Source organism: Hypomesus nipponensis, chromosome 3, assembly GCF_054491055.1.
Source record: "Hypomesus nipponensis isolate SF chromosome 3, ASM5449105v1, whole genome shotgun sequence".
Taxonomy (NCBI): Eukaryota; Metazoa; Chordata; class Actinopteri; order Osmeriformes; family Osmeridae; genus Hypomesus; species Hypomesus nipponensis.
In genome coordinates this window covers 18,376,227-18,399,752 of record NC_140363.1, presented here as the reverse complement: position 1 = coordinate 18,399,752, position 23,526 = coordinate 18,376,227, and the positions used below count along the sequence as shown (strand labels likewise).

The 23,526-nt window shown below is 52.1% G+C and overlaps 1 protein-coding gene across 1 annotated transcript in view; it reads right to left on the bottom strand.

Moving 5' to 3' along the window:
• ttll5 (tubulin tyrosine ligase-like family, member 5) overlaps positions 1–23,526 on the bottom strand; it is a 53,659-nt gene that overhangs the window by 22,322 nt on the left and 7,811 nt on the right. Inside the window, 17 exon segments of the mRNA XM_084681479.1 lie at positions 3,710–3,969; positions 5,258–5,641; positions 5,644–5,862; positions 6,090–6,217; positions 6,370–6,452; positions 6,788–6,934; positions 7,887–8,004; positions 9,304–9,577; positions 10,137–10,273; positions 10,501–10,530; positions 10,972–11,034; positions 12,606–12,697; positions 13,007–13,099; positions 14,098–14,136; positions 14,858–14,949; positions 18,076–18,137; positions 18,697–18,778. Coding sequence (XP_084537605.1) covers positions 3,710–3,969; positions 5,258–5,641; positions 5,644–5,862; positions 6,090–6,217; positions 6,370–6,452; positions 6,788–6,934; positions 7,887–8,004; positions 9,304–9,577; positions 10,137–10,273; positions 10,501–10,530; positions 10,972–11,034; positions 12,606–12,697; positions 13,007–13,099; positions 14,098–14,136; positions 14,858–14,949; positions 18,076–18,137; positions 18,697–18,778 — 2,303 coding nt within the window.

Below are 23,526 nucleotides of genomic sequence, written 5' to 3'. Positions count from 1 at the left end.
CGAACCTTCCCTTCATCTGCTTAGTTCTCACTACCAGCCTGACTCGTGGCCCCTCACATCTCCTCGTCGACAGCAGGCGTCTCCTCTTTCCCCCCGGCTGGGTGAAATGTACACAGTGCATCTTAGAGCTAGGCTCCACTTGGCTCTGCGCTCAGGTGGTCCTCTCACCCCCGCCCCTCCCCCTTCCCCCCTTCCCCCTTCCCCTCCCCCAGCCTCCAGAGTGACAGAGGTCATTACTCACCAGGCCTAGTAAGTTTACGACCAGAACAGCACAATTAGCAGAGAGGTGGTATCCAAGCCTTTTACTGCATGCTAGAGCATGCAGCATCTGCCTGCACAGGGCTGGTCTGGCCTGCTTCCATGCACAGCCCTCTATACTGCTCTGGGAGACATTACAAGCCCTGGTATGTGGTGGAAATGAACAGTTGCAAAGACTGCTGACTCCGGGTTTTCTCTTTTAGCTTAACCTATAGAATAGGGGGGAAGAATCTAACCACTATATACCTGTATGTGAAAGCAGGATAGAATTAGAAGAAAAATGATGGACACCAACAATTAGCTTCATTAGCTAATGGGCTAAATACACCCAGTATATTTACGAGATTTGGGGGAGATTACGCCCCATGTTTCCAAGCAGCACAAATCCTACTCTTACCCACTTCTCTTTTCTAAGACGACAAGGCTGTTTATTTTCCCTGTTCGTTAAGCCGACTCCTAGGCAGGTGAACCAAGTGTTTGCATAGACGCAATGCCAGAAAAAAGGAAAATGTCCAACATTCCTAAACGACAGGTGTTTAAACGAAGGAGAGGGCTGACAGCCCACAGCCAGGCCAGAAAGCAGTTCAGACCTATCTATAGGTCTATACAGTCACAGCTGGGTCTATACAGTCAGAGCTGGGTCTATACAGTCACAGCTGGGTCTATACAGTCACAGCTGGGTCTATACAGTCACAGCTGGGTCTATACAGTCAGAGCTGGGTCTATACAGTCAGAGCTGGGTCTATACAGTCAGCTGAGTCTATACAGTCAGAGCTGGGTCTATACAGTCACAGCTGGGTCTATACAGTCACAGCTGGGTCTATACAGTCAGAGCTGGGTCTATACAGTCAGAGCTGGGTCTATACAGTCAGAGCTGGGTCTATACAGTCAGAGCTGGGTCTACTACAGTCAGAGCTGGGTCTATACAGTCAGAGCTGGGTCTATACAGTCAGAGCTGGGTCTATACAGTCAGAGCTGGGTCTATACAGTCAGCTGAGTCTATACAGTCAGTTACACGCTGGAAACCCAGCTCAACGCCGTCCACCTTCCATGAACCACATCCATGTTATCTTTCTGTTAACCACTGTTCGTACAACCTAGCTGTGTTAGTGATTATTCACATGCACCTAAACTCAGCCATTCCAACACTACTCCACCAACTAGGAGTACACTTGACGTGTGCCTGGTGCAGCTTGCCTGGTTGGGGCTAGACAGCCTCTCTAGAGGGTCAGTGAGGGCAACTAACTCCTAGGCTACTCAGGACTCCCTCTGCAGACAAGGCCTCACTTTAGGGAGTCAGAGATATGTATTCATGACATGAACATTATCAGGCTTGGCCACCAGGTGTGTGAACCATAATACAGGCTAATTACTTGAATGCTCCATCGTGTTGGATCCTGTTAGGGGTTAGGGAGGGCCAGTGTGTGTGTGTGACTGAATGTTCTAGAAGTGTAATCATGTCACACACCCTCCAGGCACAGAGACAGGAGTCACCCTCCAGGCACAGAGACAGGAGTCACCCTCCAGGCACAGAGACAGGAGTCACCCTCCAGGCACAGAGACAGGAGTCACCATCCAGCAACAGCTCCCATGCCAAAAATTTGATCTGATTAGATTACACCGGATAATCAGATGTTAATAATATTCGATGTAGGATTGTGAAACTGATTATAATCAGGCTCCTCCCATTATGTGGTCTGCCATGGGAACCACAGGCTGAGAGCTGAACCCTAAGAGGTCCACTGGTACAGTGTTCAGGGTGTTCCTTGTCTTCACAGAACACTCTACTGAGTTAAAGAAGTGATTTAATGACCTCTAATCTGTGCCAAAGAAAGGAGAGCACGGTCCTACCCCCTGGAAGTGCAACCCATTAAACTATTTTGTTCAGAAAAATAAACCTTGCCTTGCAATGCCTAGGATTAACTATCCATGGGAATGACAGCAAACACCTTTCAGAGAAACAGAATACTGCAGAACAGAGACAAGATGATATGAAACACCCGTCTGTGTGGTCTGGGGCCATCGCAACGCTCCTGACGGAACAACATCTCCCAGGGAGGGGGGAGGGATGAGGGGAGGGGGAGGGAGGGGAGGGAGGGATGAGGGATGAGGGGAGGGATGAGGGGAGGGGAGGGGGAGGGAAGGAGGGGAGGGAGGGATGAGGGGAGGGGAGGGGAGGGACGGGAGGGGGAGGGAGGGGAGGGACGGGAGGGGGAGGGAGGGAGGGAAGGAGGGATGAGGGGAGGGAGGGAGGGATGAGGGGAGGGAGGGAGGGAAGGATCTGAGGAAGTAAAGAAGGTAGGAAGGAAGGGGAGGAGGAGAGGTTGGCTCCCCATGGTGGGTGACTGCGCTTGGGGGGAAGAAAGAAGAGAGGGGTGGTAGAGCGAGCATGGCTCTGACTCCCTCACTCCCCTGCTCTGTGCCAATTTGCCACATTCTTCTATTTATAAGCATCAATTACCACTAAAAAGTGACTGCCTGTTAAGCATCAACAGAGAGCCCTCCCCCGTGGAGCATCTGATAATGAGACCTCACACAGAGCACAAGGCTCAGCCAGCAGCTCAGCACAACTCTAGCCCAGAGTCCTGCAGCCTTGCAGCCCAGAGTCCTGCAGCCCAGTCCTGCAGCCCTACAGCCAAGAGCCCTACAGCCCAGAGCCTTACAGCCCAGAGCCCTACAGCCCAGAGCCCTACAGCCCAGAGCCCTACAGCCCTACAGCCCAGAGCCCTACAGCCCACCAGCCCAGAGCCCTACAGCCCAGAGCCCTCCAGCCCAGAGCCCTACAGCCCAGAGCCCTACAGCCCAGAGCCCTACAGCCCAGAGCCCTACAGCCCTACAGCCCAGAGCCCTACAGCCCAGAGCCTTACAGCCCAGAGCCCAGAGCCCTACAGCCCAGAGCCCTACAGCCCAGAGCCTTACAGCCCAGAGCCCTACAGCCCTACAGCCCAGAGCCCTCCAGCCCAGAGCCCTACAGCCCAGAGCCCTCCAGCCCACTGGCTTCATCCTCCTGTACCAGGGGGAGGACCCATGGGGGTCAGTACACACACTGCCTGGTTCCAGCAGCTCTGCTGGATGAGTGATCAGCTCTACGCCGTCACTCAGCATGGGGTCGCCGCCAGGTTTACACACACTCACACGCACACACACACACACACAGATATCAGAGACCTCACAGCAAGATGACTGCACAGGACCTCCTCCCAGTTAAAACATGTCAGGAACGAGTCAGCTGTAGGATCAGTCAAGATAGAAGCCGTTTCCAATCTGCCTGACACCAGTCTGGTCGGTTGCACTCCCTGCACTGCGCACAGCTAGCTGTTAGCAGCTGTTAGCTAGCTGTTAGAAGCTGTTAGCAGCTGTTAGCTAACTGTTAGCAGCTGTTAGCTAGCTGTTAGCATCTAGCTGTTAGCAGCTAACAGGGAGGGTGTGGACAGAGCAGCTGCAGACTCACGTGCTGCGTGAGGAGGCTGATGTGGCTGGAGGAGGTGTACTGCCGTGCAGTCTGCTTCTCAGACAGCTTCTGCAGGGCCGAGACGATGGCCTGCTGGTTGGTCTGGGCCTGGGCAGACAGGGAGGCCTGCTGGTTGGTCTGGGACTGGGTAGACAGGGAGGCCTGCTGGTTGGTCTGGGCCTGGGCAGACAGGGAGTCCAGGTCCTTAAACAACCCTCCCTCGTTGGGTCTGGACCGGACTGAGCTGGCCCGCTTGGTCACTGACACAGAGAACAGAGGAAGAAGAGGAAACAGAATGAGTGGGAGGAAACTGTTGTGTCGCTGAATCAAGAAAAGAGAAAGATGGATGCTTCCAGGCTGCAGTAGTAGTATGCTTCCAGGCTGCAGTAGTAGTATGCTTCCAGGCTGTAGTAGTAGTATGCTTCCAGGCTGTAGTAGTAGTATGCTTCCAGGCTGTAGTAGTAGTATGCTTCCAGGCTGTAGTAGTAGTATGCTTCCAGGCTGCAGTAGTAGTATGCTTCCAGGCTGTAGTAGTAGTATGCTTCCAGGCAGCAGTAGTAGTATGCTTCCAGGCTGTAGTAGTAGTATGCTTCCAGGCTGTAGTAGTAGTATGCTTCCAGGCTGCAGTAGTAGTATGCTTCCAGGCTGTAGTAGTAGTATGCTTCCAGGCTGCAGTAGTAGTATGCTTCCAGGCTGTAGTAGTAGTATGCTTCCAGGCTGCAGTAGTAGTATGCTTCCAGGCTGCAGTAGTAGTATGCTTCCAGGCTGCAGTAGTAGTATGCTTCCAGGCTGCAGTAGTAGTATGCTTCCAGGCTGTAGTAGTAGTATGCTTCCAGGCTGCAGTAGTAGTATGCTTCCAGGCTGTAGTAGTAGTATGCTTCCAGGCTGTAGTAGTAGTATGCTTCCAGGCTGTAGTAGTAGTATGCTTCCAGGCTGTAGTAGTAGTATGCTTCCAGGCTGCAGTAGTAGTATGCTTCCAGGCTGCAGTAGTAGTATGCTTCCAGGCTGCAGTAGTAGTATGCTTCCAGGCTGCAGTAGTAGTATACTTCCAGGCTGTAGTAGTAGTATGCTTCCAGGCTGCAGTAGTAGTATGCTTCCAGGCTGTAGTAGTAGTATGCTTCCAGGCTGTAGTAGTAGTATGCTTCCAGGCTGCAGTAGTAGTATGCTTCCAGGCTGTAGTAGTAGGATGCTTCCAGGCTGCAGTAGTAGTATGCTTCCAGGCTGCAGTAGTAGTATGCTTCCAGGCTGCAGTAGTAGTATGCTTCCAGGCTGCAGTAGTAGTATGCTTCCAGGCTGTAGTAGTAGTATGCTTCCAGGCTGTAGTAGTAGGATGCTTCCAGGCTGTAGTAGTAGTATGCTTCCAGGCTGTAGTAGTAGTAGTAGTAGTAGTAGTTGTAGTAACTTTAATGTCCTCTGAGAGGCCATTTGTTGTGCAGCACAGAACATGTACACACGCCTCAAAATGCATCCAAGTAACAACAGCAATATCATCAATAGCAGACATCATGGACATCAGTGTTTTGTGGTGTGAACCCAGGGTGTTAGTACCTTGCCCTGCAGACGTGGATCTGGACAGCTTCTGTTTGTAAACGTGAGTGGCTGCAGACATGGAGGAGCTGGCTGCTTTAGAGGAGGAGGAGGAGGAGGAGGAGGTGAAGGACTGGATCCTCCGCAACATCTGGGGGGCCGCGGGGGCCGGGGTGGTGGTGAGGCCGGGGTGGAGGCCGGGGTGGGGCGACCATATGACACCGCGGGACCGAGGGACCATGGAGACTGTGCCTGGGGGCACGGGAGGAGGGGGCGCGTGCTGGGAGGAAGGGGGGACGTGGGACCGGGACAGGGTGTAGGGGGGAGACTGGACGTAGCATGGAGGCTGGGCGGGTGGGGGTGGAGGGGGGCAGTGCAGGGGCAGAGACTGGGGAGGGGGGGACAGTGCTGCAGGTGGATGTGGGTGCAGTCTAAGGCTTGGCTGGTGCTGAGAGAGGCCTGCTGGAGAGCTGTGGAGGGGGGGGCGGAGGGCAGGTCTCCTGCAGGCCTGGGAGGGGCTGCAGGCCTGGGAGGGGCTGCAGGCCTGGGAGGGGAGTCGTCTTTGATCTGGACTGCACAGAGGGAGGACTCGGAGGCGCTGGAACCCTCCTTGGCCACCGGCAGAGCTGCTCAGGGAGAAATAAGCCAGATCACCGTTACCACCAACAGCCATCCCCCTGCTCTGACTCTAATCATCCAGCTGACCTCCACTTTACTGGTGACTCAGAGCTCGCAACACCACTGTGGCCTATTTAACCCAAACCTCGCTCGCGGTCCATTAAGGAATTTCATAAGATGCAGGTCCTATAAAATGCTACCTTGTGGTGAGAGAAACAGTGATAAGTGTGCTCACTTTTCTGGATCTTGGACTGAGGATCTCTGCTGCGGGTCTCCGCCCTCTGACTCGCGGGCCCCAGGAACACGCTCGCTGACTGGGTTTGGTGTGTGTAGAATGTCAGGACCTCCTCCAGATCACTTTCACTGTAGGAGGAAAGAAATACCATGTTTCATGTACGTGATTTAACAATGTTTGATCATTCTACTTTTAATGTAATGTAATTATATTTAAATGATTTGACTTTTAATGAATGTTGCGTAAGTAAACAAGTGACGCAGAGATCCGTGTGACTGACCTGGCCTGGACGATGAACTCCTGGAACACTCTGGGGTTGATGCAGCGCTCCTCCTCGGAGCTCTTCTCCATCTGCTCCGTCTCCTGGTGGGACCAAAACCATGAAGCCGTGAGAGGACAAATCACCTCCAGCACTGAGCAGGGAGGGAGAACTGTTAGCACAATGCTAACCCGCTCCAATGCTAACCCGCTCCAATGCTAACCCGCTCCAATGCTAACCCGCTCCAATGCTAACCCGCTCCAATCCCAAAACTAACATTTACTTCCAGATAAGAAGAGACTAGAAACCAGCCAAATGACGAATCTAGCAGTCGTCGACACACCGTGGCGAGGCCAAAGAGTTTTCAGAGCTAAACTGTCTTGAGGAGTTGGCAACATTAAGACGCAGCCTGAAAAGAAGCAGGTCTGTGGTTGGGCACCTTGTTGTAGCAGCGGATGAAGTGGGCCAGCTGGTGGGACAGGATGCGTCTGCGGTCCTGCAGGGGCAGCTGGGCGCTGGGCAGGACCATCTCCACCTCCTCCTGGAGGTTCCTGGCCGCTCGCATCAGGAAGCGCATCACCAACTCCTGAGGGGAGAGAGGGCCGCCCATCCATTAGACTCCAACACACTCACAAGTCACTGGAGAGACGCAGTAACAGCATGGATGAGCGTGACAACATCCCAGGTCCTGTTTGTATGCTGTCGCTGTGTAACACAACATCCCAGGTCCTGTTTGCATGCTATCGCTGTGTAACACAACACTACAGGTCCTGTTTGTATGCTATCGCTGTGTAACACAACACCACAGGTCCTGTTTACATCAGAAGGAAACTATTAGGAAAATGTGGTTGAACTCATAGGCCCCTGACGGACATGTGGTCACATTAATGTCTTCTCCACAGGCTTTGGGAGAGGACGATGTTTGTCATTTCCGCGTCCAGACCACACTTTCCCATCGTTGTAGACGAAGACTCGGGACACAAGGACCACACTTCTCTCTCTAAGTGGCCGCAAACACCTAGCGCACGCTAAGAGACGTGGCTTCAATGGTAAATCAAACGGCAAATCAGATGCAGATCAACATAAAACAATGGTTCAAGTTTTCCTTTCAGTGCATTATAATTCCAGAGGGAAGGAGGGCAGAGGGCAGAGGGAAGAGTGAGGAGGGGAGAGGGAGGAGGGGGCAGAGGGGAGGAGGAGGGGGAAGGGAGGAGGGTGGCAGAGGGAGGAGGGGCCGAGAGGGAGGAGGGGGGGAAAGGGAGGAGGGTGGCAGAGGGAGGAGGGGGAGAGGGAGGAGGGGGGAAAGGGAGGAGGGTGGCAGAGGGAGGAGGGGGGAGAGGGAGGAGGGGGGAAAGGGAGGAGGGTGGCAGAGGGAGGAGGGGAGAAGGGAGAGGGAGGAAGGGGGCAGAGGGAGGAGGGGGGAGAGGGAGGAGGGGGGCAGAGGGAGGAGGGGGGCAGAGGGAGGAGAAGGGCAGAGGGGGACAGAGGGGGGCATAGGGGGGGGCACCATGACAGTAGAGCAGAATGCTGTGTTGTACCATCTGATCGTGGTCCTTCTCTGGCCAAGCTGAGACTGAGGTGCTGCTGCTCTCTGCCAGCAGTCTGAGCTGGACACGGTGGAGGTAGGACGAGAAGGCCAGCCGAGCCTGCACTTTACTGGAGCGGAGGGAGAGAGGGGAGGGAGAGAGAGAGGGGAGGGGAGGGAGAGAGGGGAGGGAGAGAGAGAGGGAAGGGAGGGAGAGAGGGAGGGAGAGAGAGGGGAGGGAGGGAGAGAGGGGAGGGAGAGAGAGTTGATTTAGGAGCGGGAGCTAGTGGGATGAGAGACAATTGTTAGAACAGGAGGGAGAAAAACAACACAGAGATCCACAAGTACACGAGGTTTAGACCAGACAAATGGGTTAGAACGGAACGACGCTCTAAAACACACACACACACACGCTCTCACACACACACTCACACAAACAAACACATGCTCACACACACACACACACACCCTGTGATCTTCATCTGCTCTCCCACCCTGACAGAAGATGATTCATACTCCACAGCCACATCTTCAGCCAAATTGTAAACATTCTGTTGGCTTGTAGGCATCTCTGATACACGTGTTGAGACACAAGGACCAACGTTCTGTTTGTTATCTTCAGCGTCACGCAAGTCTCAAAACAAATACAGGTATGTATCAATTTCAGTCAAGGAGTTGGAGGAAAGTGTGACTTGTCCTCAACAGGTTCCAGAGTGATTAATTGTTTTCATGGCCCGGGTGAACCTGAAAAGGGTATTTGCCAGTATACTGTGGAGGAAAAATGTTTTGGAAAGAAATGTCAAACAGCAACAATGATACAGTGTGCTTTAATTGCCCAGGTCCCTTCACAGTCCTGGCAAGCATGCAGGAACTTCTACAAACTTAGACTTGTTATTGTAATTCCTGCTCAAATTACAATTTCAGACACACTCTGAAAATCAATAGGAGACTGCAGCTTTGTTCTCAGTTTAGACAGAAGCATGTCATATTCATTATAAAATCAAATGTTATTGTAAAAGGCGAAAACAAAACGGTTCTAAATATTTTGCTAGCTTGTTAACATACGGTAACAAAGTGAACAAGCCTTCAAGTCCGCCCAAAACTCTGAACCAAAACAAAGGAACCACAAGCCTTCTCCTCACAATTAACAGGCCAATCAGAGGCAGCTTCTGTACATGGAGTTTCACTCTGACACGTGGGATTGGCCGGCAGGCTGCGGAGCCCGCCTCCGCGCCCGTCCACGTCTGCTCGGGTCACGCTCAGAGAGACGGATCCAAACAGAGCGAGGTTACGAGAAGGAGGCCAGAGTTTCTCATGAGCTCTTCTGGCCGGCGTTGTCTGCACAGCTCAGATTTCTCCTGCTGGTGGTGAGAGACAGGGGGGGGGGGGGAGGGGGCTGAGGGTAACGGCAGCCAGGAGTGTGGACTGACCTGAGGTCCCAGCCCTGCTGGAGGATGTGGAGCAGGTTGACTTTGGGCCGGGAGGGCTTGGCACCGCGGCCTGGTTGTGTCGGGGCCGCAGCCCCGCTGTGGAGGCCCTCTGGGCGGTCGGACGCTCCAGGCTCTGGGTGCTGCTCTGTCGGAGGAGCCCTGGGAGGGTTCTGACCCACCACTTGGTTCTTGTCCTCCTCTTCCTCCTGCAGTCTCTCCTCGCCCTCCTCCACCTCCTCCTCCTCGCTCCTCTCAGCGGCCCTGCGCGCCGTCCCTGAGGAGCGGCGGAGATGAAAGGAAGCCGATGACATCACTTGTGTGTTTTAGGATCAAAAAACTGCCTCACACACAGTTTTTAATTCTGTCATATTTAGCCATTTTTGTCCTGACACCAGCAAGTTTTCTGCTGAAAGCTAAAGAACAAACACACCTGGTTGCTTGGACAGTGGCAGGCCTTGTGTACGATGGCTGACTGAGCTGAGATGAGCCAGAACCCTCCCCAGCCTACCTCTCCCCTCCTCCCCAGCCTAGCTCTCTTCCTCCACAGCCTACCTCTCCTCCTCCACAGCCCTCCCCAGCCTACCTCTCCTACTCCACAGCCCTCCCCAGCCTACCTCTCCCCTCCTCCCCAGCCTACCTCTCCCCTCCTCCCCAGCCTACCTCTCCCCTCCTCCACAGTCCTCCCCCAGCCTACCTCTCCTCCTCCCCAGCCTACCTCTCCTCCTCCCCAGCCTACCTCTCCTCCTCCACAACCCTCCCCAGCCTACCTCTCCCCTCCTCCACAGCCCTCCCCAGCCTACCTCTCCCCTCCTCCACAGCCCTCCCCAGCCTACCTCTCCTTCTCGACAGCCCCGAACGCTCAGCCAGGTGGCGCTGCCTCCTCTTCCTCGCCTCCAGCGACAACAGCTTCCTCTCGTACTGGAACACGTGACACGCATCCACCTGCAGCTGGACATTCCCACTCAGACTCCTGAGGGGAAACAAAACAAACCTAAACTGCAGCAGCAGACTTCCCAAACAAGTGGAAGCCTCCAGTTTTCTGAATAAAAGCCCTGATTCATAACTTGATGACTCAGGGTTGATTGATGCCAGCGTTAAATGTATTGTACCAAAGTATGTCCTTTCTACGATATACTATATCAAGAGAAAGTGGAACAGAGAGAGGGGGAAATGGCGGACATAACAGGCTATACCAACCGTGATCTTGTAGAGGACGATTTTCCCAATCTGGGGAGATCAAAGACAAGTGGAAGATTCATAAAGACGGCAGAGTCGGAGTCAACCCTCTCTGAGAAAACTAGGAGACAGTAAAACTAAGTGAATAAGAAACTCCTAAACAGCCTGCCCTTCAGAAGAGCCACCGCAGATAAAAGTACAACAGCAGGAAAGCTGAGTTCATTCAAGCAGTAACCTTTTTCCCTGGTCTTCCTTGGACGATTAACTCCCACCCCCTCGAACCACCCCCCCACCTCTTGTGGACTAGACAGCAGAAGTCATATTGCCACATGGACACAGTGTTCTCTGTGGAAAACTTTCCACTGTGATATTACCACACATATCTTAATAGCTGTTCACCCTTACCTATCCACTTGAAGACAAAACAAACACTATGGCAGATTCCAGCTCCTTCCACGAACGACTATTACTGACCGCAGTGGAAATGCTTACCTTCCATGGAAAAGTCTGTTGGCCAACATGGAGTTCATCGATGTCTTGTACTCCAGATACCCGCTGTGGATACGAGACGGGACACTAGATAATCACCCAATCACAATCAGCCCTCACCACCACCACAGTCAACTGGGCTTCACCTATCCTGTCTAATGTGCGGTGCATGTGCTAAACTGAGGCTTCCACAAAACTCCAGAAGCAGCCACTGTCAAACACCCCCATCATTTCCACAACCACTCAATAACATACCGTTTAAAAAGCCTCAAAGCCCCCGCTGCTAACAGGCCCATGAAGCTAATCAAGCAGAAAATCCCTCATATAGGAATATGAACTGTAAGCACTAAAATGGTTTTCACTTTTAGCAGGGGCTTTAATGCAGTTTAAACTTGGAGTGGTTGTGGGATGCGAGCCATGCAGACTACACCTACAGATGCTGAGGGAGCACTGGAGAGTAAGACCCAGTAACCACCCTGTGTGTGTTAGTCAGAGTAAGACCCAGTAACCACCCTGTGTGTGTTAGTCAGAGTAAGACCCAGTAACCACCCTGTGTGTGTTAGTCAGAGTAAGACCCAGTAACCACCCTGTGTGTGTTAGAGTAAGACCCAGTAACCACCCTGTGTGTGTTAGTCAGAGTAAGACCCAGTAACCACCCTGTGTGTGTTAGTCAGAGTAAGACCCAGTAACCACCCTGTGTGTGTTAGAGTAAGACCCAGTAACCACCCTGTGTGTGTTAGTCAGAGTAAGACCCAGTAACCACCCTGTGTGTGTTAGTCAGAGTAAGACCCAGTAACCACCCTGTGTGTGTTAGTCAGAGTAAGACCCAGTAACCACCCTGTGTGTGTTAGTCAGCTCTCATCTTCGCTCCCAGCCACGGTGGTAAGCTGAGTGGGATTGAGTCTATTCATTGGACCTCAATGCTTGGCTGAACTGTGACTGGTGTGAGAGCTGTCAGGTCCTGAGAGGCCAGACGGGTCTAGCCAGGTCTGGTCTGGTCTGGTCTGGTCTAGCCAGGTCTGGTCTGGTCTGGTCTAGCCAGGTCTGGTCTGGTCTGGTCTAGCCAGGTCTAGGCTGGTCTGGTCTGGTCTAGCCAGGTCTGGTCTGGTCTAGCCAGGTCTGGTCTGGTCTGGTGGTCTAGCCGGGTCTAGCCTGGTCTGGTCTGGTCTGGTGGTCTAGCCGGGTCTAGCCTGGTCTGATCTAGCCAGGTCTAGGCTGGTCTGGCCTGGTCTAACCTGGTCTGATCTAGCCAGGTCTGGTTTGGTCTAGCCTGGTCTGGTCTGGTCTAGCTTGGTCTGGTCTGGTCTGGTCTAGCCTGGTCTGGTCTAGCCTGGTCTGGTCTGGTCTAGCCTGGTCTGGTCTAGCTTGGTCTGGTCTAGCCTGGTCTGGTCTGGTCTGGTCTAGCCTGGTCTGGTCTGGTCTAGCTTGGTCTGGTCTAGCCTGGTCTGGTCTGGTCTAGCCTGGTCTGGTCTAGCTTGGTCTGGGCTGGTCTGGTTTGGTCTAGCCTGGTCTGGTCTAGCCTGGTCTGGTCTAGCCTGGTCTGGTCTGGTCTAGCCTGGTCTGGTCTGGTCTGGTCTAGCCTGGTCTGGTCTGGTCTAGCCTGGTCTGGTCTGGTCTAGCCTGGTCTTTCCTCTCACCTGTACATCTCCCAGGTCTCTGGAGTTGGGAAAATTCGGATGAACCCTCCTCGTCTCTCATGCTCCTCTCTGATCCTCCTCAGCACCTTCAACTGCCACAACAACAGGAAGTGTGAAGAACAACAGGAAATGTGACGAACAACAGGAAGTGTGACGAACAACAGGAAGTGTGAAGAACAACAGGAAGTGTGACAAACAACAGGAAGTGTGACGAACAACAGGAAGTGTGACGAACAACAGGAAGTGTGACGAACAACAGGAAGTGTGACGAACAACAGGAAGTGTGACGAACAACAGGAAGTGTTAGCGGCTGGCTGACGGTTAAAGAAACAGAGGGCTTTGCTTCACACAGCTCATCACGGTTCACGGCAGCAGCAGCAGCAGGCTCTGGTGTGTTTTACCTCCTCAGTGGTCAGGCCCAGGGTGCTGTCTGCCTGCCTGCCCAGCCGGGAGCTCTCCATGTCTGTGTTGTTGGCAGACGGAGGCCTCTGACGCTGGGGAAGATGGGACATGGATTCAGTGTTACCACACAACCAGCATCATCACAGCACTTCTCACTGGCTTACTGTCTGCCAAAAACATAAAGGATTGAGTGTTTGATTATTTTCATAAATTGGGTGTTTCTGTAGGACGGCAGTGGAATTTTAATTGCCAGATCCACACCTAAGAAATCATCTCACAATGATAAGACCGAAACATCAAAATGAAATAGAAAGCACCAACTGTCTGTAGGAAAGTTGCCCTCCTCCCTATTTCTTGCTTCTCTCTCTTTCCCTCAGTTACATAAAATCCAGATTTTCTATCTCTGCTGGCAGTCCTGGTCGACTCCCCCGCAGCCTGCTACAGACGGACTGACTGACGACACTGGCAGGCCGGGTGGAGCTGCAGCAAGATATCGGGTTTCAAGATCCCTATACAGATCATGTCATCTTAAACAGCGTGGGGACTATATTTAATTTGTTTGACTGGTTTGGGGAACATGATGGCAGCCAAAGACTGCAGAGTACCAAAAAACATTTCAAGTGTAGCTTTTAATGTCAGTTGGGAGGGAGGAGGCCAGGTCATCCACACGGGACTGACGCTCCAGCAGCTTTGGTCTGTCGGTGGGACTGACGCTCCAGCAGCTTTGGTCTGTTGGTGGGACTGACGCTCCAGCAGCTTTGGTCTGTTGGTGGGACGGCGTGTGAGTGAGTTGCAGACTTCAGTTTCTGGGACTGGAAATGCCGCACTGCAGAGCTCTCAGACCAAGACTTGCCAAGACCACTTGCTTAATGTAATAAGCATTCAATTAAACGCAGCGATTTTTCTAAAACCGCAGCGATCGATGGAGAGTTTTTCTTGAGCTGTCACTACCAGGAACAGCAGTTGGTTCTAATGAAACACAGCGCGCAGGGCAGCAGTGTTCTTACCAGGGGCGTACGGCCATCAGGTTTGCGGGACAGAGACAGGAGAGAGCAGGAGTTCATGAGGAGGAGGTTGGAGGACAGCTTACCATTCTGGAGGCGGCTGCAGTCTGAGCAGTGACAGGACGCTACGAAGCAATGAGACGAGGACAATGATGAACATGCAGCTACAGTACCCCCACACACACACGTCCCCACACACACACACATGTTCCTGTTACTCTATGCTGGGTCTTTGGACAATGAGGTGGGGGAGGAAGCTGTCTGATTTGGTCATGTCCCCTGTCCACACCCACCCAGACCCAGGCCCAGACCCAGGCCCAGGCCCAGGCCCAGGCCCAGGCCCAGGCCCAGGCCCAGGCCCAGGCCCAGGCCCAGACCCAGGCCCAGGCCCAGGCCCAGACCCAGGCCCAGGCCCAGGCCCAGGCAGTGGTTGGCTGGAGAGAGCCAAGTGTATTAGCTGCTGCCTGTGGCATCATTAAGCAACAGGCCTAGCGAGAGCATTAGTCACTTGATTAAAAATGATAAAATAATAATCCCCAGAGCGGGGCTCTCGCCAGATGATGTCACCCCTAACGCTGTAATTGCATTAGCAGTTGTTTTGCATGAGAATGATTTTCCAGTAGGGCACAGAAGGGAAGTTCAGCAGAATGTATAGGAAGAGACAAGCTGACGCAGTCCAGGATGGAAGAACTCAGTGAAGTGGATCAGCCTCCATACAGGGTTTGGCTGGCTGTTTACTGAAACACTACGATGTACAGTAGTGGGAGACACAACCGCCAGGATAGTGACTGGGGAGTGTGTGTGTGTGTGTGTGTGAGAGAGAGTGTGTGTGTGAGTGTGTCATACCTGAGACTTCTGGACGGGGTACTTCAGGCCGGGGTCCAGGGTGATTCGTTCAGAGCGAGGCTGTCGTAGCAGGGGGTCGTGACACACAAACCCTGGGGGAGGACATGAGTCACACAGGGGGAAGCAGCACAGGACCCCACCCCTCCCAGCGGCCCCGCTGACCAAACATTCCTCACAAACATCTCACTTTTAAACCAACAGCAGAAAGCAGCTCGTCGCCCCACCGGAGCTCCCAGTGCGGAACATTCCAGCGACTGTCACACTCAGAGCACACAGCCCTCTCACCCTGCCAGAGGGCCCTGCACACAGCCCTCTCACCCTGCCAGAGGGCCCTGCACACAGCCCTCTCACCCTGCCAGAGGGGCCTGCACACAGCCCTCTCATCCTGCCAGAGGGGCCTGCACACAGCCCTCTCATCCTGCCAGAGGGGCCTGCACACAGCCCTCTCACCCTGCCAGAGGGCCCTGCACACAGCCCTCTCATCCTGCCAGAGGGCCCTGCACACAGCCCTCTCATCCTGCCAGAGGGCCCTGCACACAGCCCTCTCATCCTGCCAGAGGGCCCTGCACACAGCCCTCTCACCCTGCCAGAGGGCCCTGCACACAGCCCTCTCATCCTGCCAGAGGGCCCTGCACACAGCCCTCTCATCCTGCCAGAGGGCCCTGCACACAGCCCTCTCATCCTGCCAGAGGGGCCTGCACACAGCCCTCTCATCCTGCCAGAGGGGCCTGCACACAGCCTTCTCATCCTGCCAGAGGGCCCTGCACACAGCCGTCTCATCCTGCCAGAGGGCCCTGCACACAGCCCTCTCATCCTGCCAGAGGGGCCTGCACACAGCCTTCTCATCCTGCCAGAGGGGCCTGCACACAGACCACGGGGAAACAGCCCTATCTAAAGCTGTAAGCCACCTGTAATCCTGGCACAAGAGATGTCTCCGACACTAGCTGTTGAGAGACATACAGCGCAGTGGGCCTTATCGTGGGTCGTAATCCCTGCTCCTTTACATTCCCTGCCTCTTTAAAAGGTTGTTCCAGAGCGAACAGATTGTAAAACTCAAGAGGAGGTGGGGGTGAAAATGACTTTTTCTCCCGCAGTTCTCCTTCATACGTGGGGTGTATCAGCTCACACGGACAGCCTGGGCCTCGGGTTGTTAGTGCTACCTCATCCAAGCCATCAGGTAAGACTGGGGCCTTCGCCACGTTCTTGTCTAAACGCGGCAATTATTACAAACACGGCTGACATTTTACTGACAGCTCCACACGAGGGGGTAATGAATGCTAATGGCATGCTGTCATTATTTACAGGCCTGGGATGAGGCCAGGGTGTTATCAGCCAAGAGAGCGCTGGGTTTGTGGGGTTTGTTTGGTGAATAATAGACAGGGGATGTTTTACATGCCACTGCTCTCCCAAACCCAGTCATGCATCAGTCCAAAGATAACTGGCAATTTATGATTCCCTCCACTCACTTAATGAACAAGGGTGTGTGGAGGGGTAGGGGGGGGCAGTGCTGGAGCCATGGGATAGCTGGCCCAGACAAACACACACACACACACACACACAGCAGTCCCTCACTCAGTGTCAGGATGGAACCTTCTGGTTCTACTGCTCGTTGTGCCTCTACTTAGAACTATCCAGAGGTTGGCTACTGCTGCAGGATGTTAGCACCCTGACCCTGGGGATGCTAGCTCCGCTACAGGGAGGGCTCCACATGGCTCTGAGCACCCTGACGATGCTAGCTCCGCTACAGGGAGGGCTCCACATGGCTCTGAGCACCCTGACGATGCTAGCTCCGCTACAGGGAGGGCTCCACATGGCTCTGAGCACCCTGAGGATGCTAGCTCTGCTAGAGGGAGGGCTCCACATGGCTCTGAGCACCCTGACGATGCTAGCTCCGCTACAGGGAGGGCTCCACATCGCTCAGTCTTGTACTGCCTGTGTACTTATCAATCAATCCTTTTCTTGATAACGACAAAAATCTGAGATGTGTTCTGGTGAAGAATGAGCTTCAGGTGAGGACTTGCATTTGTATTTTTTTCCAAACTATGGGCTACCTGAGAACACCATCATTTGCGAGGCGAGGCAACATAACAGATACATCATTTCTCTGCATGACGAAACTCTGGTGTGTAAACAGTGTTGATCTCTGCCTCAGGCAGAGCATATTTGATGTCTGCATGCTAAGGATTGCTTTGGCTTCGTGATGCAAGATCCAGTTACCCAACAGGCCTTAATGACTCAAAAACAACCACATCTTTTGTTGACAGTTTCAGCCGGGCTTGTCATTTATTGTCAATTAATAATAATGCCTGTGGTTTAAGTACAACGCTGCAACCCTATTGTGGAGCCCTCCAGTGATTGGTTCAATCTGACAGTGCAGAGCTAGCTGGCTACTCATAGAGGGAGTGTTGATGAGGAAAACAATAGCAGACTGTCTCCAACGCTTGAATCCCTCCAGGAGGCTATGGAAGGGCACATTAGGGAGCACTCCTCCCAGGGAACAAGAGTTTACTGAGGAGGGCTTTAATAAAGGGAGCCACTGGCCGTGGGGCCCAGAGCTGTGGAACCTGCTACAGGCTAGATCTCAGAGCTGTGGAACCTGCTGCAGGCTAGATCTCAGAGCTGTGGAACCTGCTGCAGGCTAGATCTCAGAGCTGTGGAACCTGCTGCAGGCTAGATCTCAGAGCTGTGGAACCTGCTACAGGCTAGATCTCAGAGCTGTGGAACCTGCTACAGGCTAGATCTCAGAGCTGTGGAACCTGCTGCAGGCTAGATCTCAGAGCTGTGGAACCTGCTGCAGGCTAGATCTCAGAGCTGTGGAACCTGCTGCAGGCTAGATCTCAGAGCTGTGGAACCTGCTGCAGGCTAGATCTCAGAGCTGGCACACGCCAGGGCCAAGAAAGTTTCCATCTCCTCCGGGCTGGCAATCCTGGGCCAGACTCCAGCACACAGGCAGGTGAGGGGCTTGGAGGACAGGGATAGGAGGCACTGGAAAACTATGTGATGGAAATGAGATTTATATGGTCGTAAAAGGCACGAGACTTAACATAATAGTGGATACGCAGGAAACAGAGAGCATGCCACGAGCATCAGATTGTCGTCTGAGCGTGTGCGACGAGGTGCTGCAACCCTCACAGACATACACAAACTGGAATTCCTTCCTCCTATAACAAGTTAATGATAATCACACTCTCACCTGTGGCTTCACTGACAAAACTCACCCACAAGAGAAAACATGTCTGATATCATGCTGGCCTTTATCTTTAGATCCAGAGGTGCGTCACTGAAAAGAAAGAAAAAGTTACTATCTACTATCAAAAATCTTCAGTCACCCCCCCCCAAAAAAAATAAATAATAATAATAAAAACATTTTGTTCATTTAATGGCCTAGCACCAGGTTCCTTCCAGAATCACGTAACAGCATGCAACAGTCCAGTTCCTCAACTACACAGTGCTGGATAAACTGTTTGTAACTCACAAGTCTAGCCCAGGCTACAGTCTAGCCCAGGCTACAGTCTAGCCCAGGCTACAGTCTAGCCCAGGCTACAGTTCAGTGCATCTAGCCAGTGGGTATTTATCAACAAATGAAGTGTAAATCCTCAAACACAGCATTTCCTCACGGGCAGTAGTTACTAACATGTCTATTTTCAGAGCTCAAGCGAGGATGTTTGTGTTTATGGGAAGAACAGAAGTATGCATATTTAAGAAAAACAAGATTTTTGGGGAGCTAGCGGAGAGCGCAGTTTTCTGTGAGTGGTTGAGCAGAAACCAGGGTTGATGAGATGGAGTGATAAAGCCGGCTGGCTCGGTCATTGTCCTTGTGAACCAGAAGAACGTCTCACCAGGCGAGTGAGGGAGAGAGGTTGACCTCCAGAAGCCAGGGTTTCAGATTGGAGTCGATCAGCACGTCAAAACCATAGAGTTCTGTGGAGGCAAACACAATGAATCATGGGTAATCGCCAGAGAAGGGGAGCTCAGCACCAAGGATTATTTATGTTAAATGACAAGTTCAAAAGTCACAAATACAGGACACAAACAACATTCTCAAGGGCCCACTATCTAGCAGTAGGCAGACTGAGCTCTGCTATTGATTACATATAAAACTGCATGTTAAATATCCAATCATTCAAGAGAGAAAATGCATTAAAAAAATTGTTACTGTGGGCTGACTGTGTTACATTCCCTAAATACATTTACATTTCAGCCTCATGATAACTTGTATAAGAACTTGACAACGAAAACCATGCCGTGCTTATGAGGATCCTCACGCACGCTCAAACTAGGCTCTCCTTCTTAGACGGTCTGTGGACATGCTGGGGTCAAGTTTATCTTTGGGTGACTTGCTGAACAAACTGCTTTGGTTTGTTGTTGCTCTACCTAAAGTCAACTCAGTCACAAAGTGAGGCATTTGAGGTGATGAGAAGCAGATGATTCTGACGGACCCTAAGCTCAGCTGAGTTTGGAAAGTTCTGGGAGTATTTTCCAGGCGAGAGAGACCTGGGGAATAAGACACCCGCATACACGTCGCACTCCAACGCAAGCCTGGCGGAAAACAAAACAATAAAGGCCTTTTATGAAGCGGTCAGGGAGTTCTCTGTGTACAAACTCATCCACCCCCCACCTTCTCCTGTAAACAGCTGGGTCAGCGTCACCGCCGGGGTGGAAGCCCTGTGGACGACCTGGTCGCCTCTCCCTCACTCCAGCACTCTGGGGAGGGCCTGCCCTGTAGCTCACAGCCCTGAAAACCACTGACTTTTACTGTGACGGGGCAGAGCACTGGCCATGAAGCCAGGGGGAAAACTATCCTAATGGCACTTCAAAAGAAAAGTCTCTGCTCTGGAACAGGGCCAGAGTTTCCAGGGTTGTTTAATCTAGTGGCTCACACTAACCCAGCCCGAGGGCACATGGTTAACTTACTGGGGCGGGAGGACGCAGGGTAATGATATTACAAAGAAAGTCGCAATTATGAAAAACCCTTTCAGAAAGAAAACAGACATTCAAGCACTTAACTCCATGCTGTCCGTCAAGGGCATGCAACCACTAGGGTTGAAAGTTTTACCCAAAAAAATCTACGTAAAACTCAACTCTTGCTAGGGTAGAATTGAGCAAAATGTGTCAATGCTCTCCTTTTGCCAAGACCAATCTCTCTCTGGGTAAAGACTGGACCTAGAAAGCCAAACAGTAGTTGCTAAGCAGAACGCTGGGATTTTCTTTTCCACCCACAGGCTGATCCATCTCTCCTCCTCCTCTCCCTCTCTTGAAATAAAACACACACACACACACACACACACACTGACACAGTCACACACAGAGCCATAAAACATAATGTGTAAGTCTTGAGGAAGGGAGCGCTGGAGTTTAAGCCTGGAGTTCCTCATTGGTGCCACCACAACAACAGGAGCGAGGGGGGAAAAAACTGCACCTCGCCAGTCCCCGACAGGCAGGCTCCATGCGCCACGCATTTTCCTCCAATTAGGAGCAGACGCCACTCCAGCCCCCAGAGCCGCTGGCTCGCTGCTGGGCGCGTTTGTTCTGAGGCCGGGTTCAGCGCTGCCTGGGGAGCTGTTAATGTGGCCACGGAGAGACCGCAACACCATCACAGACACAGTCAACATCCACAACACGCCCATTAAGAGAGGGAGGACAAGAAGAAGAAGGAGGAGGAGGAGGAGAGAAGAAGAAAGAGAATGCCGAGAGAGAAGACGACCAAGAGAAGGGTTAAGTTGTGTTTTTACTACTTCATGAAAGCAGCTGGAAACTTCACCACAACAGACAACGCCAGGACAATGATCTCCCCTCCCTGGCCACACAGGGCATCAACCCACAATAACAACAACATGAAGCTTCTCCTTGGCATGTGTTTTAGCTGTTAGTAAAGTGATAAGATGAGATCTGTCAGGTGGCTGGCTGGAAAGACGTAAAGCCATGAAACAGAGTAGACTGAGAGAGTTTATTAGAACGAGCTGCACGGATCATGTGACCTTTCCATGACAGAGCGGTCAGATGAGTGAGGCCACATGGGTCACAACCGTCTTTATATACAGTGGATAGACAAGGTCATATATAGGGTACACAGAACGTTTCCTTTCATGGCCCAGCACGGTCAGAGGCTGGGTAAAGTAGGAAAGGCAAACAGGTGAGAACATCATACCTCATGTAAGGCTGTTTCTACATATTTCTTGCTTACTCCAGAGAGTCTGGACATATCGTTCCATATCTATATGCGGATTGTAAGAGGCCCACTTCATGACATCTTGACCTTAGCCTAAACGTCTAAAAGACTGGATCCAACAGAGACCTGATCTAGTCCATCACTACGCAGTCCCAGTCAAAGCTGGCAAAGGATTCATACTAAACAAGCGTCTATTTTAAGGGACGGACAGACAAATGCAGGGCAGGGAAAGTGGTGGAAAGCCCAAACCGCCGTAGGAGCTACATGAGAGATGTTCAGTGCACACAGGACCAGTAAGAGGAATGTTTTGTGTGTAATGAAATAGGGCCGTTGGCTTGGCTAATCAGATCTCAGTCAAAACATCTCGTAATCAGCATCCCTCTGTAAAAACTCTGTCCATTAATCATAAGACAGAACAGCATGGGTGGCATTTCTCCTCACGCACACACACACGCACACACACATGCACAGGAATCCTCTAACCAAGGAAAGTTTAAAAAGCAATGTTGTTTTTACTTCGCAACATCAGACGAGACAGTTATAAAGGGCTTTTGTAAGAGTAGGCCCATTTAGACAGGCAGAGCACTTACTGTATAAAGCACCAGTCCCATTTGAAAACAATAAACATTGTATTAAACACATTAACATAGCAGGGAATAATTTGCAGCAAATTAAGATTACAACGTGCTTTATGGTGCTGCGTAGCGGTGCTGCATGGCTCCAGTCCAGACATGGCAGACACTGAAACAATGGGTGCTGTTCTAAGAGCACATATGCCGCCCTCAGCCACAATCATTTAGCACGATACAGCTCAAAGCCTATTTGTGTTAGGCTTTTTATTGGTGCATGGCAACAGTGCTTAGCCTGAATGAACATTGCAGTCATGTTTTGGAGTCTGGTTAAAGAGAGATGCAGGGAGACAGACTAGCAGGGAATGAGAGAGACCTGCAGGAGAGGAGAGAGACCTGCAAGAGAGGAGAGAGACCCGCAGGAGAGGAGAGAGAACTGCAGGGGAAGAGAGACACTAGCAGGGGAGGAGAGAGACTAGCAGGGGAGAGGAGAGAGACTAGCAGGGGAGAGGAGAGAGACCTGCAGGGGAGAGGAGAGAGACCTGCAGGGGAGAGGAGAGAGACCTGCAGGAGAGGAGAGAGACCTGCAGGGGAGAGGAGAGAGACCTGCAGGTGAGGAGAGATTAGAAAGAGAGGAGAGAGACCTGCAGGGGAAGGCGGGAAAGACGGAGCAGGGAGAACACGGTGGTTTGGGCGGATTTGAATTGAAAGAGAAGATAAAGCACAAAGTGATCCTGGCCTCCCTGGAGCAGAGGACGGCCTCTCGCACTCGTGTTTTACACTGGCTCCTACATGTCTCCTCTCTCTCACACACACACACACACACACACACACACACACACACACACACACACACACACACACACAATGCAACAGGCTCACCTTGAGAGGTAGAATAGAGCTAAGCTGAGGGTGGTCCTACAACTGTCACTGTCAGTCTTTGGAAATCTAATCTCTTAGACACACTGTCAATGCAATAGTGTAATTATACTGTAGCTTGGGGCGATGTGAAGACAACAAAATTACACCACATTCAAGAGTAATATGATATTGCTTTTAAAGTAATGAGCATGCTCATCACAGCCCACAATGCATGTACAAAAGAGACAGACCTAATTACTTGAATGTAATGTATGCATGATTGTGTGAGAGAGATAAAGAGATATAAAGACAGAGAAAGAGAGAGAAAGACAGAGAAAGACAGAGAGAGAAAGAAAGAAAGAAAGAAAGATAGAAAGAGGGGGGGACAAATGTTCCCCTTCATCTCCGTCTCTCATATGAGAATGCAGCATCTGGTGTGCCATCAGGTCCACGGCTGATTCATGTCCACTTGGCGTTCATGCAACATGAGGGCCACATCAGACCCAGCTCATCCCGTAAACACCCCCCCCTCTACCGTTCACACCCCGGGGCCCGCGCTACCCAGGGCACCCCTGCTATCTGTATGCAGGTGACAGCCAGATCGTGTGGGTGTCACCTGGTCCACAGCCCAAACAACCACCAGCCGGGGCTCTGTTATGTCTACAGAGAACTGTCAGAAGGGCAGGGGCCTCTCCTATACCTGTACACTGACACACAGGAGGGAGAGAGACAGAGAGAGAGACAGAGAGAGAGACAGAGAGAGAGAGAGAGAGAGAGAGAGAGAGACAGAGACAGAGAGAGAGAGAGAGAGAGAGAGAGAGAGAGAGAGAGACAGAGAGAGAGAGAGAGAGAGAGAGAGAGACAGAGAGAGAGAGAGACAGAGAGAGAGAGAGAGACAGAGAGAGACAGAGACAGAGACAGAGACAGAGAGAGAGAGAGAGAGAGAGAGAGAGAGAGAGACAGAGAGAGAGAGAGAGAGAGAGAGAGAGAGAGAGAGAGAGAGAGAGAGAGAGAGAGAGAGAGACAGAGAGAGAGACAGAGAGAGAGAGAGAGACAGAGAGAGAGAGAGA